Raw genomic sequence first — 20519 nt, 5'->3', positions numbered from 1 at the left:
GTGGTGTACCTAGATTTCCAAAAGGCCTTCGACAAGGTGCCACACAAGAGTCTACTGCATAAGATAAGGATGCATGGCGTTAAGGGTAAAGTATTAGCATGGATAGAGGATTGGTTGACTAACAGGAAGCAAAGAGTGGGGATAAATGAGTGCTATTCTAGCTGGCAGTCAGTGACTAGTGGTGTGCCTCAGGGATCGGTGTTGGGACCGCAATTATTTACAATTTGTATAGATGATTTGGAGTTGGGGACCACGTGTAGGGTGTCAAAGTTTGCAGATGACACTAAGATGAGTGGCAGAGCAAAGTGTGCAGAGGACTGTGAAACTTTGCAGAGGAACATAGATACATTGAGTGAGTGGGCAAAGGTCTGGCAGATGGAATACAATGTAAATAAATGTGAAGTCATACATTTTGGTAGGAGTAATAGTAAAAAGGATTATTACTTGAATGGTAAAAAGTTGCAGCATGCTGCTATGCAGAGGGACCTGGGTGTCCTTGTGCATGAATCACAGAAGGTAGGTCTGCAGGTACAACAAGTAATTAGGAAGGCAAATGGAATTTTGTCCTTCATTGCTAAAGGGATTGAGATTAAAAGCAGAGAGGTTATGTTGCAGCTGTACAAGGTGCTGGTGAGGCCACACCTGGAGTACTGTGTGCAGTTTTGGTCTCCTTACTTGAGAAAGGATGTACTGGCACTGGAGGGGGTGCAAAGGAGGTTCACTAAGTTGATTCCGGAGTTGAGGGGCTTGGTTTATGAGGAGAGACTGAGTAGATTGGGATTATATTCATTGGAATTCAGAAGATTGAGGGGGGATCTTATAGAAACATATAAAATTATGAAGGGAATAGATAAGATAGAAGTAGAGAGGATGTTTCCACTGGCAGGTGAAGCTAGGACAAGAGGGCATAGCCTCAAGATTAGAGGGAGCAGATTTAGGACTGAACTGAGAAGGAATTTCTTCACCCAGAGGGTTGTTAATCTATGGAATTCCTTGCCCAGTGAAGTAGTTGACGCTACGTCAGTAAATGTTTTTAAAAAAAACGTAGATTTTTTTTGAACAATAAAGGAATTAAGTGATATGGTGAGAACGCGGGTAAGTGGATCTGAGTCCACGAAAGGATCAGCCATGATCTTATTGAGTGGCGGAGCAGGCTCGAAGGGCCAGACGGCCTACTCCTGCTCCTAGTTCTTATGTTCTTATGTTCTCTCACAGCAGGACATCTGCAGTCTCCTGGAACTGCTGGGCCTGCAATGCCAGTGGCTGCCATCATGGTACTGAATCTCCTCATTTTCACTCCATCCATCGGTCTGCTGGCGATATCTATGCAGAACCACAGGAGATGGGGAAGATACTAAACGAGTATTTTGCATCTGTGTTTACTGTGGAGAAGGACATGGAAAATAGTGAGGGGAAATAAATTGCAACATCTTGAAAAATGTTCATATTACAGAGGAGGAGGTGCTGGATGTCTTGAAACACATAAAGGTGGATAAATTCCCAGGACCTGATCAGGTGTACCCTAGAACTTTGTGGGGAGTGAGGGAAGTGATTGCTGGGCCACTTGCCGAGGTATTTGTAGCATCAATAGCTACAGGTGAGGTGCTAGAACACTGGAGCTTGGCTAAGGTGGTGTCACTATTCAAGAAAGATGGTAAGGAAAAGCCAAGGAGCTATAGACCACTGAGCCTGACATCGTGGTGGGCCAGGTGTTGGAGGGAATCCTGAGGGACAGGATTTACATGTATTTGGAAAGGTAAAGACTGATTAGGGAGAGTCAACATGGCTTTGTGCGTGGGAAATCGTGTCTCAGTAACTTGATTGAGTTTTTTGAAGAGGATTGATGACAGCAGAGTGGTGGATGTGATCTACATGGACTTCAGAAAGGCCATCGACAAGATTCCTCGTGGTAGACTGGTTAGCAAGGTTAGATCACATGAAATATAGGGGGGACTAGCCATTTGGATACTGAACTGGCTTGAAGGTAGAAAACAGGTTGGTGGTGGAGGGTTGCTTTTCAGACTTGGAGACCTGTAACCAGCAGTGTGGCACAGGATCGGTGCTGGGTCCACTGCTTTTTGCATTTATATGAATGATTTGGATGTGAACAAAAGAGGTATAGTTAGTCAGTTTGTAGATGACACCAAAATTGATGGACAGCAAAGAGGGTTACCTCAGAGTACAATGGGATCTTGATCAGATGGGCCATGGGCCAAGGAGTAGCAGATGGAGTTTAATTTAGATAAATGTGAGGTGCTGAATTTTGGAAAGGCAAATCAGGGCAGGACTAATACACTTAATGGTAAGGTCCTGGGGAGTGTTACCAAACAAAGAGATCTTGGAGTGCAGGTTCATAGTTCTTTGAAAGTAGAGTCGCAGGTAGACAGGATAGTGAAGAATGCATTTGTTACGCTTACCTTTATTGGTCAGTGCATTGAGTATAGGAGTTGGGAGGTCGTGTTGCGGCTGTACAGGACATTGGTTAGGCCACTTTTGGAATACTGCGTGTAATTCTGGTTTCCCTGCTATAGGAAGGATGTTGTGAAACTTGAAAGGGTTCAGAAAAGATTTACAAGAATGTTCCTGGGGTCAGAGATTTGAGCTATAGGGAGAGGCTGAATAGGCTGGGGCTATATTCCCTGGAGCGTCAGAAGCTGAGGGGTGATCTTACAGAGGTTTATAAAATCATGAAGGACATGGATAGGGTTAAAAGACAAGGACATTTCCCCAAGGTGGAGGAGTCCAAAACTAGAGGACATAGGTTTAAGGTGAGAGGGATAAGATTTAAAAGGGATGTAAGGGACAACCTTTTCACACAGAGGGTGGTGTGTGTATGGAATGAGCTGCCAGAGGAAGTGATGGCGGCTGGTACAATTACAACATTTAAAAGGCATCTGGATGGGTACATGAATAGGAAGGATTTAGAGGAATATGGGCCAAATGCTGGCAAACGGGACTAAATTAATTTAGAATACCTGGTCGGCATGGATGAATTGGACCAAAAGGTCTGTTTCCATGCAATACAGCTCTATGACCGTGACTTCAGCATCAGTGGTGTATGAACTGGCACATTCAATAAACCAGCAGAAATTATGTACCTCAAATATCCAAGGTTTCTTGTATTATCGCAATGTCCGAGTAGTCAGTTGGGGGTTGGAGTGAAAAGACTCTCCACCAGTAAGTTTTACGTAAGGCAAAGTTGCACTATTTTTTAACTGATTTATGCTGTAAACAAAATACAACAGTGATGTTGCGTTTCTATTACTAAGTTTGTGTTTTTACATAGATTATGCAGACTCTTGATCAACCGGCACACTGCCGGTCCTATTAGAACCGGCTTTCAAAAAAAAAAGTTTGCTGTATATATCTCCGTGAGGTGACTATGTTTGCTAAGGCCTCCATTTTGACACTGCCTAGTTCTGTCTGACATAGGGGGAAGCTTATGTTTGCAACAGCTCTGGATCCCCACAGTCCAAGGAGTCATTGACTACACTCACATAGCAGTCAAAGTGCCCTCTGGGCACCCTCAGGTATTTATCTGTGGGAAGGGGTTTCAATGTACACCAGCAAGGCTTTCGGAAATGATCCTGGTCTCTGAACCTTGCACAACAAGAAGAAACTGGAGGAGGCGGAAAGCACAGTCTGCTCAGCATCTTCTGAGGCAGAGCCTGACCTGACCAGGCTACCTGTGGCTGTTCAGCTACAGAGGCCCTAGAGAGGCCCTCAGTGTCCTTACACAGGGTCACTTTAGATAACCTGAATTCAAATGCTAAACACTCAGCCACTGCAAACACAAATCACTCCCACTCAAAAAGCCTTTTAGCACATTCACACCCTCTGCCCGTCCTCCATTCTGGTCATTCCATTCTCCTAAACGGTGATGTCCAGGCAGAGATTGCAATGCTAAGCCAGAGGTGGCATTGTAAAGCAGAGTTTAAATAATGTTTTGATTCATTTACAATTCCACATTCAGTAATGCTGGCAATGTGATTGATAGCTTATCAACTGCAAACTGTCCTTGTTTCTATGAATCCTACATCTACCATCTGACAGATCTGGGGACATGCTGCCCATTGCCCTGCTCCGATGGCCCTGAGTCTGGATGGGAGGCTGTCTCTTGGGGAGGTGAGAAGAGAGCCTGAGATGTTGAATGCCTTAACAGTTCCCACTTCATTTTTCCTTTCTCTTCCTTCTCATGCCATCCTACAACCTCCTCTTCCATTGCAACTGTGAAATGGAGCTGGGCTTGTTTACAGACTGATGGTAATGAGAAAGCTAAGTGTAAATAGGAGGAATAGGAAAACAAGAGAGGTCTTTGAAACAGAAATAGAAATTGATGTGGAAATTCACAGGTCTGGCACCATCTGTGGAGAGAAAACGGTTTGAGTCCAGTGACCCTTCTTCAGTCCTGCTGAGTTTCTCCAGCAGTTTCTGTTTTGGTTTCAGATTTCCAGTATCCGCAGTTCTTTATTTTATTGAGGACTTTCTCCCGTTTGGATTTGAAGCCCCAAGCCCCATAACTCCCCCTACATTCAGGAGATGGATCAAACAATGCAACTCTGCTCCTGAGGTCTCATCGCGTAATGAGCCTAGACTGTGTTCTGACCCTGCTCCCATCTCTGTGCAATCCTGAAGTATTTGGTAGAAAGGGGAAAAGGGACAGATATTTGAATGAGGGAATGGGACTAGGAAATTATGAGGACCCAAGCCGGCCAGACTGCCCGCACTGCCTTTTCCCAGCCGCCTGGGGGCCTCACGGCCAGAGCGGATGGGGTGGACTACAACTCCCGGCGTGCCCCGCGACAGACCCCGGCCGTAAATCCGGTCACGTGGGGAGACCTGGAGTCATGTGACAGCGGCGGCGAAGTGGAGGGTAGAGAGAGAGCCGGCTCCAGGGAGTGTCCTGCAGGTAATTGGGGGGGGGAAATGGAAGGCAATCAGTGGGCCATGGGCACCAACTGGGTCTAGGTACTTTGTTGGTAGGGAGAGGGGTCTGCTTGTTGCTCTGAGTTTTAAGGAGAGCTGATAGACATTTCCTCAGGGCTGGATAATAAACACCTCTTCCTAAAATACCTTCACATCACCTTATCAAATGGTGAGTCAGTGGCCGCTGTTATTAATGTTATCCTGATAGAAACTGCTGGGAATACTCTGCAGTGTGAGCCCAGTGACTCTTCAGTGAACGAAAAGCAGGAGTTGCTGGGAAAGCTCAGCAGGTCTGGCAGCATCTGTGAAGAGAAGAATCAGAGTTAACGTTGAGATAACAAGGTGTAGAGCTGCATGAATACAGCAGGCCAAGCAGCATCATAGGAGCAGGAAGGCTGCTTGGCCTGCTGTGTTCATCCAGCTCTACACCTTGTTATCTCAGATTTTCCAGCATCTGCAGTTCCTACTGTCTCAGAGTTAACGTTTTTGGGTCCAGTGACCCTTAGACCCTTTCTTTTTCTTCACAGATGCTGCCAGACCTGCTGAGCTTTTCCAGCAACTTCTGTTTTTGTTCCTGATTTACAGCACCCGCAGTTCTTTTCGGTTTTGACTCCTCAGTGAAACCTGACTCTGTTTTTGCTCTCTCCACAGATGCTGCCATTACCAGCTGAGTTTCTCCAGCACTTTCTGTTTATACTTCAGATCTCCAGAATTTTGTTGTAGGTGTCATGGGGGATCTGAGCAGCCCAGTGGACATTATTTATCTGAGTTGAACAGGGTGCATATTGCTGACACCTAGTTCCCACTGCATAAGCCGCCATGGGATGGGCTCACACGCTGCTTACGTTTCAGTGGCTCAGCTGCTAATATTGATAAAACCACTGTGGATGTTTGCTCAATTGTGTTAATCAGAAAGAAAGACAACTTAATGGAAGGGGCTCCTTTCGTTCATCTTAGTGCTGTATAACTAAGTCAACAGTTTGTAATATTGTGTGAATCTCAAAGATTTTTGTGCCTTTTTAAGGCAGTTGGTTACCATCATGGCATGTGACACTGTAGTATAAAAGGCCTCCATCTTATTGTTTTAGTTAGTTAAGCTGTCAGTCAGTAAGTCAACGAGTCAGCTCTGTATATAATGCAGTAGTAACATAAGTACAGAGGCCACAAAGATATTCTATCACTGTACATGGTGTTAATGAACTTAAAGACACCCATCTCAACAATAATCCAATCTTTGCAGTACATGTTGCACGTGTAAATATAGAGAGAAGTATTCAGGCCATGCTGTACTGACACAGTTTTACCTCAAAGAAACTGCATCACTTTTAAATTGTAGTCACTGAAATGCTGCAACCAGTAAGTGCATTGCAGTGTGCTAATTGTTAGATTCTCTGATAATGTTGATAAACGATTAAATATTGACCAGGACACTGCATGATAAGGTTTCTTTATTCTTTCAAATACTCTGTGATGCCTTGACTGTTAAGCTAAGTGTTGGAAAGCTTCTGAACACAATTATTCAGGATAGATTTAATAGTGATGTGGGAGAAGGACGTGTTAGTCATAGAGTTGTACGGCATGGAAACAAACCCTTCGGTCCAACTTGTCCATGCCAACCAGATATCCTAAATTAATCTAGTCCCATTTGCCAGCATTTGGACCATATCTCTCTAAACCCTTCCTTTTCATGTACCCATCCAGATGCCTTTTCAATGATCTGATTGTACCAGCTGCAAACACCTTCTTGGGCAGCTCATTCCATATGTGCACTACTCTCTGTGTGAAAATGGTTCCCCTTGGGTCCCTTTTAGATCTTTCCCCTCTCACCTTAAACCTATGCCCTGTAGTTTTGGAACTCCCCAACCCTGGTGAAAAGACATTAGCTATTCTTCCTGTCTATGCCCCTTCCTGATTTTATAAAACCTCTATAAAGTCACCCCTCATCCTCTGATGCTCCAGGGAAAATACCCCCAGCCTATTCAGTCTCTCCCTGTAGCTCAAACCCTCCAACCCTAGCAACGTCCTTGTAAATCTTTTCTGAACCCTTTCAAGTTTCATAATATCTTTCCTATAGCACGAAGACCAGAATTGAATGAAGTATTCCAAAAGTGGCCTAACCAATGTCCTGTACAGCTGGACCCTAGTGAACTCTAAAAGTTCACTGTTGTCCTTTCGGGAAGGAAACTGCCATCCTTACTTGGTCTGGCATTTATTTGACTCCAGACCCACTGCAATGGGGTTGACTCTTAATTGTTCATTGGGCAACTAGGAATAGGCAATAAATCCTGGCCTAGCCAGCGATGCCCTCATCCCGTGAATGAATAAAGGAACATGCCCTCCCAAATCCTATACTCAATGCACTGACCAATAAAGGCAAGCGTACCAAACGCCGCCTTCACTAACCTGTCTATGAACAAGAAACTATGAACTTGCACCCCCAGATCTTTGTTTGGCAACGCTCCCCAGAACCTTACCATTAAGTGTATAAGTCCGGCCCTGATTTGCCCCACCAGAATGTAACACCTCACGTTTAAGAGGAAGTCGTATTTAAGTAACTTGCTGGAGTACCTTTCTTTTTTGAAGAGCTAATTGAAAGGGTTGATACTGTTGATGTAGAGTACATGGACTTTCAAAAGGCAGTTGATTCAATGCCACACGACAGACCTGTGTGGAATATTATAGCTCTTGAAATAAAAAGTACCAACATGGAAATAAGATTGGTTTGAGTGATATGAAACAGAGTAATGGTTAATGGATATTTTTGGGCTGAAGGAATGTTTATAGTGGAGATCCCAGGTGTCATAATTTGGACAGTTGCTTTTCCTCAATAAGTTATCTACTTGGTATGGAGGGGACAATTTCAGAGTTTGCAGATGACATGAAATTGCAGAAGAAGAATTGTAAACTGTGAGGAGGACAGTGTGGAACTCCAAAAGGACACGATGAGTTGGTGGAGCAGACAGATAAAGTTCAATGCAAAGAAGTCTAAGGTGATGCATTTTGATAAGAAGAGTGTGGACAGATGACACAAAATAAACAGAACAATTCTAAAGGAGGTACAGGAGCAGAAGGACTTGGCTGTATATGTGCGTAGATCATTGAAGGTGGCAAGATATTTGGAGAGAGTAACAAAAGCAAAGTTGCTGGAAAAGCTCAGCAGGTCTGGCAGCATCTGTGAATGAAAAAACAGAGTTAACGTTTCGGGTCCACTGACCCTTCCTCAGAACGTTCTGACTGGACCCGAAACGTTAACTGTGTTTCTTCCTTCACAGATGCTGCCAGACCTGCTGAGCTTTTCCAGCAACTTTGTTTTTGTTCCTGAATTACAGTGTCCGCAGTTATTTCGGTTTTAAGGTGGAGAGAGTAGTTGATAAAGTATCAGGTATCCTCAGCTTTATTAACAAGGGCAGAGTACAAGAGCAAGGAAGTGATGTTGAACTTGTACAAGATACTTGTTGGACCTCGGTATTGAATGCAGTTCTGGGCACCACATTATAGTAAGGATGTGATTGCGCTGGGGAGACAGAAGTGATTTACACAAGAATGGTTCCAGGGCTGAGAAACGTCAGAGGATAGATTGAAGAGATTGGGACTGTTCTACTTGAAGATGGGAAGGCTAAAACAAGATCAGATAGAAGTTTTCAAAATCATGAGGGGGCCAATTAAAGTAGATAGATGAGAAAAACACATTCCCACTCAACAGAATCTGGGGGAGATGATGGCTTAATGGTATAATTGCTGGATCGTTAATCTGGAGACCCAGGTAATGTTCTGGGGACCCAGGTTTGAATCCCATCGTGGCAGACGGTGGAATTTAAATTCAATATACAAAAAAAATCTGGGAATTAGGAGTCTAATGATGATCATGAATTCATTGTTGATTGTCAGAAAAACCTATCTAGGTTTTTTAGGGAAGGAATTGGAGAGGGGAGTGGAGGCTGTGGGGATAAAGAGAAGGGAGGGGGACTGTGGGGACTTTAGAATTAGAACAAGAACAAGAACAATACAGCACTGGAACAGGCCCTTTGGCCCTCCAAACCTGTGCCAACACACTTTGCCCTTCCATGCTAAAACTGCCTTCACTTAGAGGATCTGTATCCCTCTATTCCCTTCCTATTCATGTTTCATCCAGGTGCTTCTTGAATGCTGCTACTGTGTCTGCTTCCACCACCACCACCTCTGGCAACATGTTCCAGGCACTCAACACCCTTTGTGTGAAAAATGTGCCTTGAACATCTCTTTCAACTTTTCCCCTTCCCCACGTTAAACCTGTGTCCTCTCGTAATTGGTGGGGGGGTGGGTGAGGTGAAGCCTCATAATTTCCCGTCTGTCTGTGCCATTCACAGTCTTATAAACGTCCATCAGGTCTTATAAACTTCTACCACCTGTGTTCCAGTGAAACCCAGTCTATCCAAGCTTTCTTCATAGCTAAAATCCCCCATACCTTGCAATATCCTGGTAAGCCTCTTCTGTACCCTCTCCAAGCATCCACATCCTTCAGGTAGTGTGGTGACCAGAACTGTACGCAGGGAACTTTAGGGAAAGAAACTGCCATCCTTACCTGGTCTGGCCTACATGTGACTCCAGACTCTCAACACTGTGGTTGACTCTTCAGTTAGGGATGGGCAATAAATGCTGGCCCAGCCAGCAACTTCCCATGAGTGGATGTTTTAAAAAAAATCAAGGACTAGAGGATACATTCAAAGTGATTTGTGATGGAAGCAAATGTAAAGCGAGAAAAGACTTTTCTTTTACACTTTGAGTGGTTTGGGTCTGCAATACACTAGCTGGAAATGTTTTGGATGTAGGTTCAATTAGGCATTCAAGAGGGAATTAGATGATTGTTTAAATATGTAAGGGTAGAAGGAAAAGGCAGGTGAATGGCGCAAAGTCATAGTGCTGATTTGGGGAACCAGTGCAGACAAGGGGCCAAATGGCCTCTCTTCTGTGCCTTAACACTTTTGTGATTCTGTAACCTTTTATGGAGCCTTGGTTTTGTCACCTCCAGAAGATGGCACCATACCCTGACAGCGCTGTACTCCCTCAGCTCTGCAAGGGTGTCATCCTGCTCCAGTTGTTCATCCCTGTCTCCGGAAAGAGGCTTGGCTGGATGCCCTATCAGGTGACTGTATTTTCCACTGAGCCAAGTTTACACTGTTGCGGAAAGGAAGGCTTATGATAGGAAGGATTTATGAAATTGAAAGGGTTCAGAAAAGATTTAGAAGGATGTTGCCAGGATTGGAGGGTTTGAGCCATGGGGAAAGGCTGCAATAGGACTGGGGCTATTTTCCCTGGAGCATCGGGGGTTGAGGCGTGACCTTATAGAGGTTTATAAAATCATGAGGGACATGGATAGGGTAAATAGGCAAGGTCTTTTCCCCAGGGTAGGAGAGTCCAAAACTTGATGGCATAAGGTGAGAGGGGAAAGATTTAAAGGGGACCTGAGGGGCAACTTTTTCACACAGAAGGTGGTGCATGTATGGAATGAACTGCCAGAGGAAGTGGTGGAGGTTGGTACAATTACAATGTTTAAAAGGCATCTGGATGGGTACATGAATAGGATGAGTTTAGAGGGATATGGGCCAAATGCTAGGAAATGGAAAGAGATTAATTCAGGATATCTGGTCAGCATGGGTGAGTTGGACAGAGGGGTCTGTTTCCATGCTGTGTGTTTCTATTACTCTATGATTCCATATATGGATTATTATACACCGTGTTCTTTGTTTTAATTTGTCTTATTTCATTTTCTCTGTCTCTTCTTTATTTTAGATGCTGAGTCTGAACAAAGCGAAGAGGAAGTCCGTATTTTTCACTTCTCTGTGCGTGATTCAAAGATTTCGGATCTGATGTCATTTGCCTAGCAGAATGGCTGACTAAGTGCTGAGGCCGTGGTTCTCTTTTTCCAGTCCGCTGTCTGTGCAGCGATGGCGTTCTATGAAGCCACGGTCAACAGTGACCAGCAGGATTGGAGCTGGAGCCCAGAGGCTGAGGAGAAGACCAGTCTCCTGCGGAACCCGGCGAGCCGCGGTGGGAAACGGGAAGGAGGCACGCCGGCCCACGGGGCTGTGTTCATCGTGGTGAATGCTGCCCTTGGTGCCGGGCTGCTCAACTTTCCCTACGCCTTCTTTGTGGCTGGGGGAGTGGTGACTGGCATTGTCCTGCAGCTGGTGAGATGGTCAAAGCTGGGTGTTATGCCCATCAGTTCCACTAACGGGTTGTCAGCGCTAGTGGCGTGCAGGAGCCCATCTTTTGTTTATCTCAGTATTAACTTCCCAAGTCTGAAGTTGCAGCACCGAGCCTTATTCCAAACAGTCCCAGTAATCGAGAGGCCAAAGTTCGGGCTCAGAATTCTGAGGGGCGTTCTGGCGCCTGCTGTGTTTTGGCTGACCCCTCATGCTAATGCCTGAGATGATCAGTGATCTGGGTGATGTTCTCTGTGGCAGCCCTGCCGAAGGTCCGATCTGTCCTGTGCTGCCATTTCACTTTCAGCAAGCACATTTAGAACAGCAATGGCAGTCAAAGCTACAGGAGAGAAGGCTCACTAATAGAATCCCTGCTGTGTGGAAGCAGGCCATTTGAGTCTGCTACCCACCCTCCAAAGAGAATCCCACCCTATCTCCGTAATCCCACATTAACCATAACCAGTTTCCCCAACCTGCATGCCCCTGGATGCCATGCGGCAATTTAGCATGGCTGATCCACCTGATCTGCACATCTTTGGACTGTGGGAGGAAACCCACACAGACACAGGGAGAATGTGCAGACTCCACACAGACAGTCACCCGAGGCTGGAATCGAACCTGGGTCCCTGACGCTGTGTGACAGCAGTGTTAAACACTGAGCCACTGTGCCAGTCCACGGGAATATCTTCACTACTGGCAGAGTGCCTTTCACTTGAAGTTGTGTTGCCAGCCATCCTGTCTGTTCATTGCTGAGCATGTAGAGGGCACATGACAGTTCCTTGTATTTATATTAGCACCTTTTAATGCAGTAAAATCGTTGTTTGATACTATGGGAATTCAGTAGTGATGAAAGCCAACACATTTTTATTGAAGCTATTCATCTTGCACTCCTCAGGACAGTTTGTAAGAAACACCACTGTAATGGGGGAAATGACATCTCATGCGGTATAAATTTTGTTTTCCCTTCACATTGGGACAATTAGCAAGCAATACTAATTAGTAAAAGACAAAATGTCTTTTGTTTTTGCCAGCAATACATAATAAAATATCCAAAATATCCCAAGGTGTTTCATGGGAATTTTAAAGTGTCTTTGAAGTATGTTGCTGTGCCATATGAATCAGGGAAGGAGTGGCCCATTGGTCCTGCTCTGCCGCACAGTATGCTCGTGGCTGATCTTTGGCTTTAAGTTCACTACCCGTTGTCTCTCAATTTCCTAAAACAAAATCAACTTTCTGTCTATCTCCTCCTTGAATATGTTCAATCATGGAGCATCCCAGCTCTCCGGGGCAGAGAATTCCAAAGATTTTACCACTGAGTGCAGAGAGTTCTCCTAATCTCTGTCCTAAATGATTGACCCTCTTATACTGTTCTAGATTCACCAACTGGGGAAACGGCCTCTCAGTATTCCCGCCTGTCCGCTTCAGAATAGTGTATGTTTCAACGGGATCAGCTTTTTCCTCTCAATTCCAGAAAATCTCATCCCAACTCATTTTCTCATCGTGGAGCAAGAACCCCCACCTTCCCTGGGACCAATGTAATGAACCTTCACTATGCTGCCTGCCATACAAGTATATCCTTCCTTAAATACTGAACCTTCAATGTCACTGGGTCATAACCCTGGAACTCCCCTCCTAGCAGCACTGTGTTATACTGCACCACGTGGACTGCAGTGGTTCAAGAAGACAGCTCACCATGACCTTTTCCAAGGTGATTAGGGATTGGTAATACATGCTGGACCAGCCAGTGATGTTCACATGCCAAGAAATCATTAAAAATGAATTGACGTTGAGCACCATGAGCAATAAGGACCAAAAGGCTGATTGGGAAAAGGAAGCTTTATGGAACAGCTAAAGGAAGAAGGACTTCAGGAGGGCATATCCCCGATAATAGAGCTGGGATGGAAACTGGAGCTGGGAAATGAAGAGTTCACGGGGATGTAGGCATGGTGGAGTCCCTGAGGCTGGGAAAGGTATGGTCATGGAGAGACTAACCAGTGCTGCAGATTTTTTTCAATTCTTCTTTCCCATCTGGTTCTTTTGCCAATTATGCTAAATCTGTATCCTCCAGTTATCAATCCTTATGTTAGGAGAGACAGTTTTTTGTCAGTGCTTCTCGTGTTTGTACTGAACAATGTATTTTTAAATGCTTCTAATTTCACCATAATGGATTTCACCTTGGATAAAGCGAACCCCTTTTGTTTCTCTTGCAGTGCTTAGTGTTGTTTATCATCGCTGGCTTGGTAATCCTGGCCTACTGCTCACAGGTCAGCAGCAAGACCACTTATCAGGAGGTGGTGAGGGCAGCCTGTGGGCAAGTGATAGGCACCGTCTGTGACATCCTTATCGCTATTTACACCTTTGGCACCTGCATCGCTTTCTTAATCATCATTGGAGATCAGCTGGATAAGAGTGAGTCACGGTGGAGTGGCGGGTTAGTCTATTAGCCGGGGCTAGGGAGCGTCGCTGTGGTCAGTAGTTCTCAAGAGAGATGGTGCAGGGACTGGACAATGCAGTGGGTTCACCTGTAAGTTCAGGTAGACTCTCAATGCCATTAAGGAGGCAGTTGTGGGTTTTGACCTAGCAACACTGAAGGAACAGCGATCTATTTCCAAGTCCCATGATGTCTGGCTTGAAGGGGGGCTTACAGTCACTGCTGTTCCCAAACACCCATATTGCCTTTGTCCTTCTAGATGGTAGCAATCACAGGTAAGGAACCTTGGTGAATAGCTGCAATGAATCTTGTAGATGGTGCATACTGTTGTTACTGTGTTGGTGACAGAAGGGTTAATGTTGAAAATAATGAACGAGCTGCTAAAATTGGTTGCTGTGCCTTGGATGAGCTTTTTGAGTGTTATTAGAGCTACCCTTATCCAGGCACGTGGTGAATATTCCATCACACTCCTGCCTTGTGCTTTGTAGATGGTGGGTTGGCTTTGAGGAGTCAAGAGGTGAATTACTTGCTGCAATATTCCCAGCCTCTGACCTGTTCTTGTAGCCACAGTTTATATATCTAGAATTAGCTGCTCAAAATTTGTTTGGTTGACCAACCTAAAACTGTCATTGTGTTTCTGTCTGTACAGATGCTGACTGAGCTGCTAAACATTTCTAGCATTTTCTTTGAAACTGAAAACACTTTTTAATCTGTTACCCAGTGTTAAACTAAACACTTGTTAACAAGTCCTTAGCTGTTTGTAACTAAGCTTTGTTGTGCCATTGTCAGATTCAGATCAAGGTTTAATAATAATCCAATTCTGTTAATTTATCATTTTGGGTAAAGGTTGGCAGTTTGAACATGAGGTGCACACTTTGCGGGCTGTGCAGAACTGAGACAGGAGCAGGTGTTGAAGTGTGTTTAGAAGAACCAAAGTCTTGTTTCACTGCTAAATGTTAGAGTCATAGAGGTGTACAACACAGAAACAGATCCTTCGGTCCAACTTTTCCATGCCAACCAGATATCCTAAATTAATCTAGTCTCATTTGCCAGCATTTGGCCCATATCCCTCTAAACCCTTCCTATTCATGTACTCATTCAGATGCCTTTTAAATGTTGTAATTGTACCAGCCTCCACCACTTCCTCTGATGGCTCGTTCCGTACACGCACCACCCTCTGTGTGAAAAAATTACCCCTTAGATCCCTTTTAAATCTTTCCCCTCTCACCTTAAACCTATGCCTTATAGTTTTGGACTCCCGTACTCTGGGCAAAAGGTCTTAGCTTTTCACCGTATCCATACCCCTCATGATTTTATAAACCTCTATAAGGTCGCCCCTCAGCTTCCGATACTCCAGGGGAAAATGTCCCCAGCCTATTCAGCCTCTCCCTATAGCTCAAACCCTCCAACCCTGGCAATATCCTTGTAAATCTTTTCTGAACCCTTTCAAGTTTTGCAACATCTTTCCTGTAACAGGGAGACCGGAACTGAATGCACTATTCCGAAAGTGGCCTCACCAATGTCCTGTACAGCCGCAACATGAGCTCCCAACTCTTCTTCTGAGAAGACTTTTGTTTGAAACAGCAATGTTTCATGTGACAGCAAAAGAAAAATTGACGTGCCCCTCTATTGTGCATTTTGTGATGGCTGAACATCCCAGAGCACTTTATGCTCCATGTAGTACATGTTAATGATGGAAATGTATCTGTCAATTTGTACAGTTAGATTGCATGGATGATATGATAAATGACCAGGTTTTAATCTTAATTGATTTTGGGCATATCAAAAGAGGTTTGTTACAGGCTGTCCATAAGTACCAGTGCAGTGAAGCCCTGTTCTATAGAGTTTAAAATGGACCATTGATCTGGTTGTCTGCTCAGGATGACACTGAGCACTGCATTACAGGAGAGATGGTAAACAACTCTTGGGAAACCCATGAATTTAGTTTTATTCATTCAAGCGATGTGAGCATTGCTGGCTTGACCAGCCTTTATTGTCCATCCCTGATAACCCAGTGGTACTCAGAATTAGTTAAAAATCAACTACGCTGTTGTGGGTCTGGAGTCACGTTTAGACCAGACCAGGTAAGGATGGCAGATTTCCTTCCCTAAAGGGGATTTTTACAACAGTCGATAGTGGGTACATAGTCACCATTAGCCTCACTTATTTTTAAATTCCAGGTAATTTTATTGAACTCCAATTTCACCATCTGCCATAACTAGTTTAGTGACATTACCACTATGCTACCGTCTCCCTGAAGTGACAATGTTCTGTGTGGGAAAGGTTCTCAATATTTGCTTTGCTTTGCAGTAATTGGGGCATTGATGCACACGCCTGAGGGAGATGCTTCAGTCAGTGGCCACTGGTACAGTAACCGCAAGTTCACCATTTCAGTCATTTCTCTCCTGGTCATCCTACCCCTTTCCATCCCCAAAGAGATCGGCTTCCAGAAATATGCCAGGTTAGTGCTTGGTTTATTGATGCTTTGATGTCAGTCCTGTCGAATTCTGACTCTTGAATTCTCTCTCTTCTCTTCTCAGTCTGCAATGATCCTGGATCTGCTCGTAGCTGTAGCTGTCACCCATACTCTCCATGTCTCAAATCTGCTTTCACCAATGATTCCTTCAGCCTGAAGCTCCAAACTGACATGATGACTGTTTTTGTGACTGATAGTATCTGGATAGTTGGTGCCCCATGCTAACTTTCATGACTCCCTTCTGTACCCTCACCTTTAACAAGACTGAGGAACTCATTGGCTTTCTTCTTCATAAATACTTGACCATTGTAGACCTGTCTACTGCTCTGTGCTTACTACCTTCAATTCTCCACAGCCCTCTTTCCTCCACCACCATCACCACCCCTCCAATCCATCATCTTTTAGCTTTTGTCTCTTCACCTCCCATCAGTCTCTTTTCCAAGCTCATTTCTTTGCAACTCACATTGATCTCTGTCTTTGTGCACCCATCCCAGCACCATTTAGCTGCCTTTCCAGGCATAAGTCTTCAGCCATTGCTCATCCTTATAAAACCAGCTTCACCTTCTCAAACAACCATCAATCGTTCCAACTGCTATGAAGCAGAGGTCAACTCCCCTCTGAATAACTAAAGCTGAAACACTGAGGGAAACTCGCCTCACCTCATAATCTGTGAAAGGAAGTGTAAAAAGTGGTATAACCTGCCTCTCATGCCCCCACCTCCCTCCCGTTATAAAGGGGAGGTTAAATAAAACGAACTCCTGACAGTCACTCTATAATCTAACTCCAACAGTGAACATATTAACAAAACTACTAACAAACTGAATAATTCCCCCTTAACTACTAATTATTCTGGAATTACACAGTTCTAATGGTATGCTGTTCCAATAAATACAAGTCCCAATTATATAAACCAAATGAATAAACTTAGTCTTTCGAAATTACAATCAGGATATGTCTTCCGCAATGTTCTGTGCTCTACAGTTCTACTTCTATGGAGTTCTTCGCTGATCTTCAGTCAGGAACACCTTTCTCCATCAAATTCACATGCCAGGAATATTAGCTAAGAGTGCCGCTGTATCTTGAGTCAGGTGATGGTTTTCAGAGATCTTAGAGAATTCTGAGAGAGTCAGTGATTTTTTTTTTTTTTCTTTAGGGCTGCTGGTTGTTAACTCTGACAGATGGCAGTTGCTCTCTCAATGATTTTCAAATGCCCTCTTCTTTTATACCCTTGATGACCTATCAATTTCTTATGATAAGATTGGTCCTAGGTTGTCAAAGCCATCAGATTTAAATTTAAATGGATTTTAGCCTCTAAGTGCCTGGTTTAAATGAATTGGCTGATATTCAAACTGGCTGCCCTAATAACAAAACAAAACTGCTGCCTAGGTTCCTAGCCTTTGATACAAATATTTCAGTTTCAGGAACTCTCTGTGCCTGCTGCTGCTCACAGACTTTTAAAAAAAATTTCCAAGCCTATAAAATGCGCTCAACTTTTCCTCCTCCCCCCCCCCCCCCCCACCCCCACCCCCCATCATTTTACAAACAAATTCTAATGTCCTGCCTTCCAATCCACAAGTACTCTACCCAACTTCACAACACAACTTTGCTATCCAGTCTTTACACTCACTTGACCAGAGTTTTCCTTGTGTTATTGTAGATTCTACAGCAAAGCCCATGTCTCATGATTCCTTTTAACTTCAGGGGAGCTTGTCAGTTCCTTGTGTGGGACTGGTAGTAGCTCTGGTTATCTCATACAAAGTGGGCAGCTTGCCTTTTCTCCCATCTTGTGTTTTACTGTCTGTTGTTCACTTGAGAGATTATTTCTTTGCACCGTTTTGGAAAACAAAAGTTCTCCAAATCCCAGTTTGTAAACCAGAGGCAGTTGACCTTTGGGTCATTGTCAGCCACACACAAACCATTCTGGACTTTCCTCCCTACCACTGTTAGAACAACCGTCACAATAAAACGTGTGGAAAGGCCTCAGCCTCTTTCTTTGGGGGATGTGAGGACCAAAGTGAAATTGTGCGATCGTGAATAACGCTTGAAAATTGTGACAGTGTCATTGAATGTGTGACTGTTGTGAAGCATGGGCTATCTGAAAGTGCACGATTCCTCAGAGTTTACATCCCTTCCTCTGACAACTGAACAACAGAAATAGAGTATTTCTTAAATGGTGATAAATTGGGAGATGTTCATGTACAAAAGGACCCGGATGTCCTTGTTCATAAGTCACCTGAAAGCTAACTTACAGCTGCAATGAGCAAATTGAAAAGCAAACAGTTTGTTGACTCCTTTCACAAGGGGATTTGAGTATGAGAGTAGAGACATGTTGCTTCATAAGAACAGGAGTTCTTCCAGCCAGTCTGTCTGTTGAGCCTGTTCTGCCATTTCATAGGATGGCTAATCAAACACTTCAATGTTTTTTACACAGACTATCCCTGTAGCCGCTCATGCCTTTGGGGAATCAGAAACCTATCAATCTCTACTTTAAATCTGCTCAAAGACTGACCTTCCACAGCCCTCTGGAGTAAAGAATTCCCAACAATTTGCTGGAAAAATGAAATAACTTCTCCTCCTCTCAGTCCAAAGTGACATCTACCCTCTTTACCCCTTTAAGCATTTTGTCAGTTTCAATAAGATCACCAATGGTATAGAAGCTTGGTGAGACTGCACCTTGAGTTTTATGTGGATTGTTGGTCTCCTTACCTAAGGAAGGATATGGTAGTCAACGAGGAACGCCATCAAGGTTCACCAGACTGATAACTGGGCTGGTCAGATTGTTTTATGAGGAGACCGGGCCTTCCTTCTCTTGACATTAGAAGGATGAGAACTGATCGCTTTAAAACATACAGATGCTTACAGGGCTCAACAGGGTTGATGCAGGAAGAATGTTTTCCGTGGCTAAGAGGGAGGTCAAGCACCAGGGGACACAATCGCCGAACAGTGGCAGACTATCCAAGACAGAGAAGAGGGGGCATTTGTTCACTCAGGATGGTGATTCTTGGGAATTCTCTACTCTGGAGGGCTGCAGTGGCTCAGTCATTGAGTACGTTTGATTTCCACGTACAAGGAGATATTGTGCGAAAATGCTGTTGAGGTGCATAACCAGGCATGATTGAGTTTAATGGCAGAGGGGCCTCGGGGAGTGACTGATCTACTGTGGCCCAAATTTCGTAAAGTCTTCTATTGATGAAAGTCAAAGCCAGGATTTTCAATGGCGTTTTGAGTTTAAACCAACCCCTTAACTACCACCTCTCTTTGGAGGATGGACTCGAGCAATGTTAGACCTGTTTTGAATTACTTTCTATTTCTCTCTGTCTCTAGTACCCTGAGTGTGCTGGGGACTTGGTACGTGACCATCATAGTCATCGTTAAATACATCCTGCCAGATCAAGATATCCACACTTGGGATATCCCTACCAGGTAAGTGTCTGTAACATAGTGACCAAACAGACGTCTGTTTGATGAGGAGCCCTTTGACGGGGCCTGCCCATGTTGCCACTGACCTTTAAGTCTTGGGTCACTATCTCGATGGTACCTCAGGGTCATGGCACCCTTGGAGCTGCTGCTGATAGGATGGAGCCCTGTACCGTAGGGAATGTGGACAGTTCCTGAATGGAGACCTGGCACCCTTCCTCAGGTAGTATTAGATGAATGAGGCCAGTAATGTGTTAACTAGGCCCTTGCCCTTGGTTGTGTGACATCAGGATTCAATGTATCTTCTAAAGGAAATTCTGTCACCGAATGAGGAAGAGTTGTGTCGATCTGGAAACATTAAATCTATTTGTGCTGCCAGACCTGCTGAGTTTCTCTGGCACTTACTGCTTTTAGTCTGGATTTCCAGCATTTGCAGTGTCTTGCTTTTGTTTGCCTGGACATTGCCTTGACTGAGAGGTGGCCATGAGAACGATTGTACTGGAGCCCAGCTTCTGCTTTGTCCCCAGTGGTGGGCACCTGAGGGCAGTCAAATCCTTGGTATGATGTCCAGTTCCCCATCATGGCAAGTCGGGCAGCCACTATTGAATAAGAGAGGGAGTTGTGTTAATTTGTACAGATTTGAGGGGGAGGAATGTAATAGAGTTAGAGCTTGCCAGTAAGATTAACCCTCTCATCTTCCTTTTCCTCAGCCCTTCCTCCTGGATGGCCGTGTTTAATGCTATTCCAACCATCTGCTTCGGATTCCAGGTACTGATGTTCTCCTAGTCTCCCGTACATTTATGTTGCTGTGTGTTTCTCCTGACTTTTAACTTCACGTGGGAGCTGACGCCCAGAAGGAGGTTGGATTAGGTTCTGGGCTGACAGTGTTGGTCATCAGTCTTCTAGGCTACAGCTCAGGTTCCCACTCTCTGGGAGCTTCGCATGCATGAGAATGATTTGGGTCTTTGGTGCCCCTACGTTCGCTACTTATAGGGCAATTCAGGAATTATTTTGCAAAATGCCTCTCCCACTTCCTTAAGCCACCAGGATACTGTGGTAACCCACACCACAATCTCAGCTTGCCAAA

At 44.5% G+C, this 20519-nt stretch overlaps 1 protein-coding gene across 1 annotated transcript in view; it reads left to right on the top strand.

Annotated features, from left to right (window-relative positions):
- Positions 1 to 4797: 4797 nt before the first annotated feature.
- Positions 4798 to 20519, top strand: part of slc38a7 (solute carrier family 38 member 7) — a 31743-nt gene continuing 16021 nt past the window's right edge. Inside the window, exons 1-6 of the mRNA XM_020520911.2 lie at positions 4798 to 4909; positions 10696 to 11093; positions 13319 to 13517; positions 15850 to 16000; positions 19340 to 19438; positions 20143 to 20200. Coding sequence (XP_020376500.1) covers positions 10851 to 11093; positions 13319 to 13517; positions 15850 to 16000; positions 19340 to 19438; positions 20143 to 20200 — 750 coding nt within the window. The 5' untranslated portion in view covers positions 4798 to 4909; positions 10696 to 10850. The remainder of the gene's footprint in view (positions 4910 to 10695; positions 11094 to 13318; positions 13518 to 15849; positions 16001 to 19339; positions 19439 to 20142; positions 20201 to 20519) is intronic.

The sequence above is a fragment of the Rhincodon typus genome, chromosome 15 (assembly GCF_021869965.1).
Source record: "Rhincodon typus isolate 14 chromosome 15, sRhiTyp1.1, whole genome shotgun sequence".
Taxonomy (NCBI): Eukaryota; Metazoa; Chordata; class Chondrichthyes; order Orectolobiformes; family Rhincodontidae; genus Rhincodon; species Rhincodon typus.
This window is presented reverse-complemented; position numbering and strand designations above follow the sequence as displayed.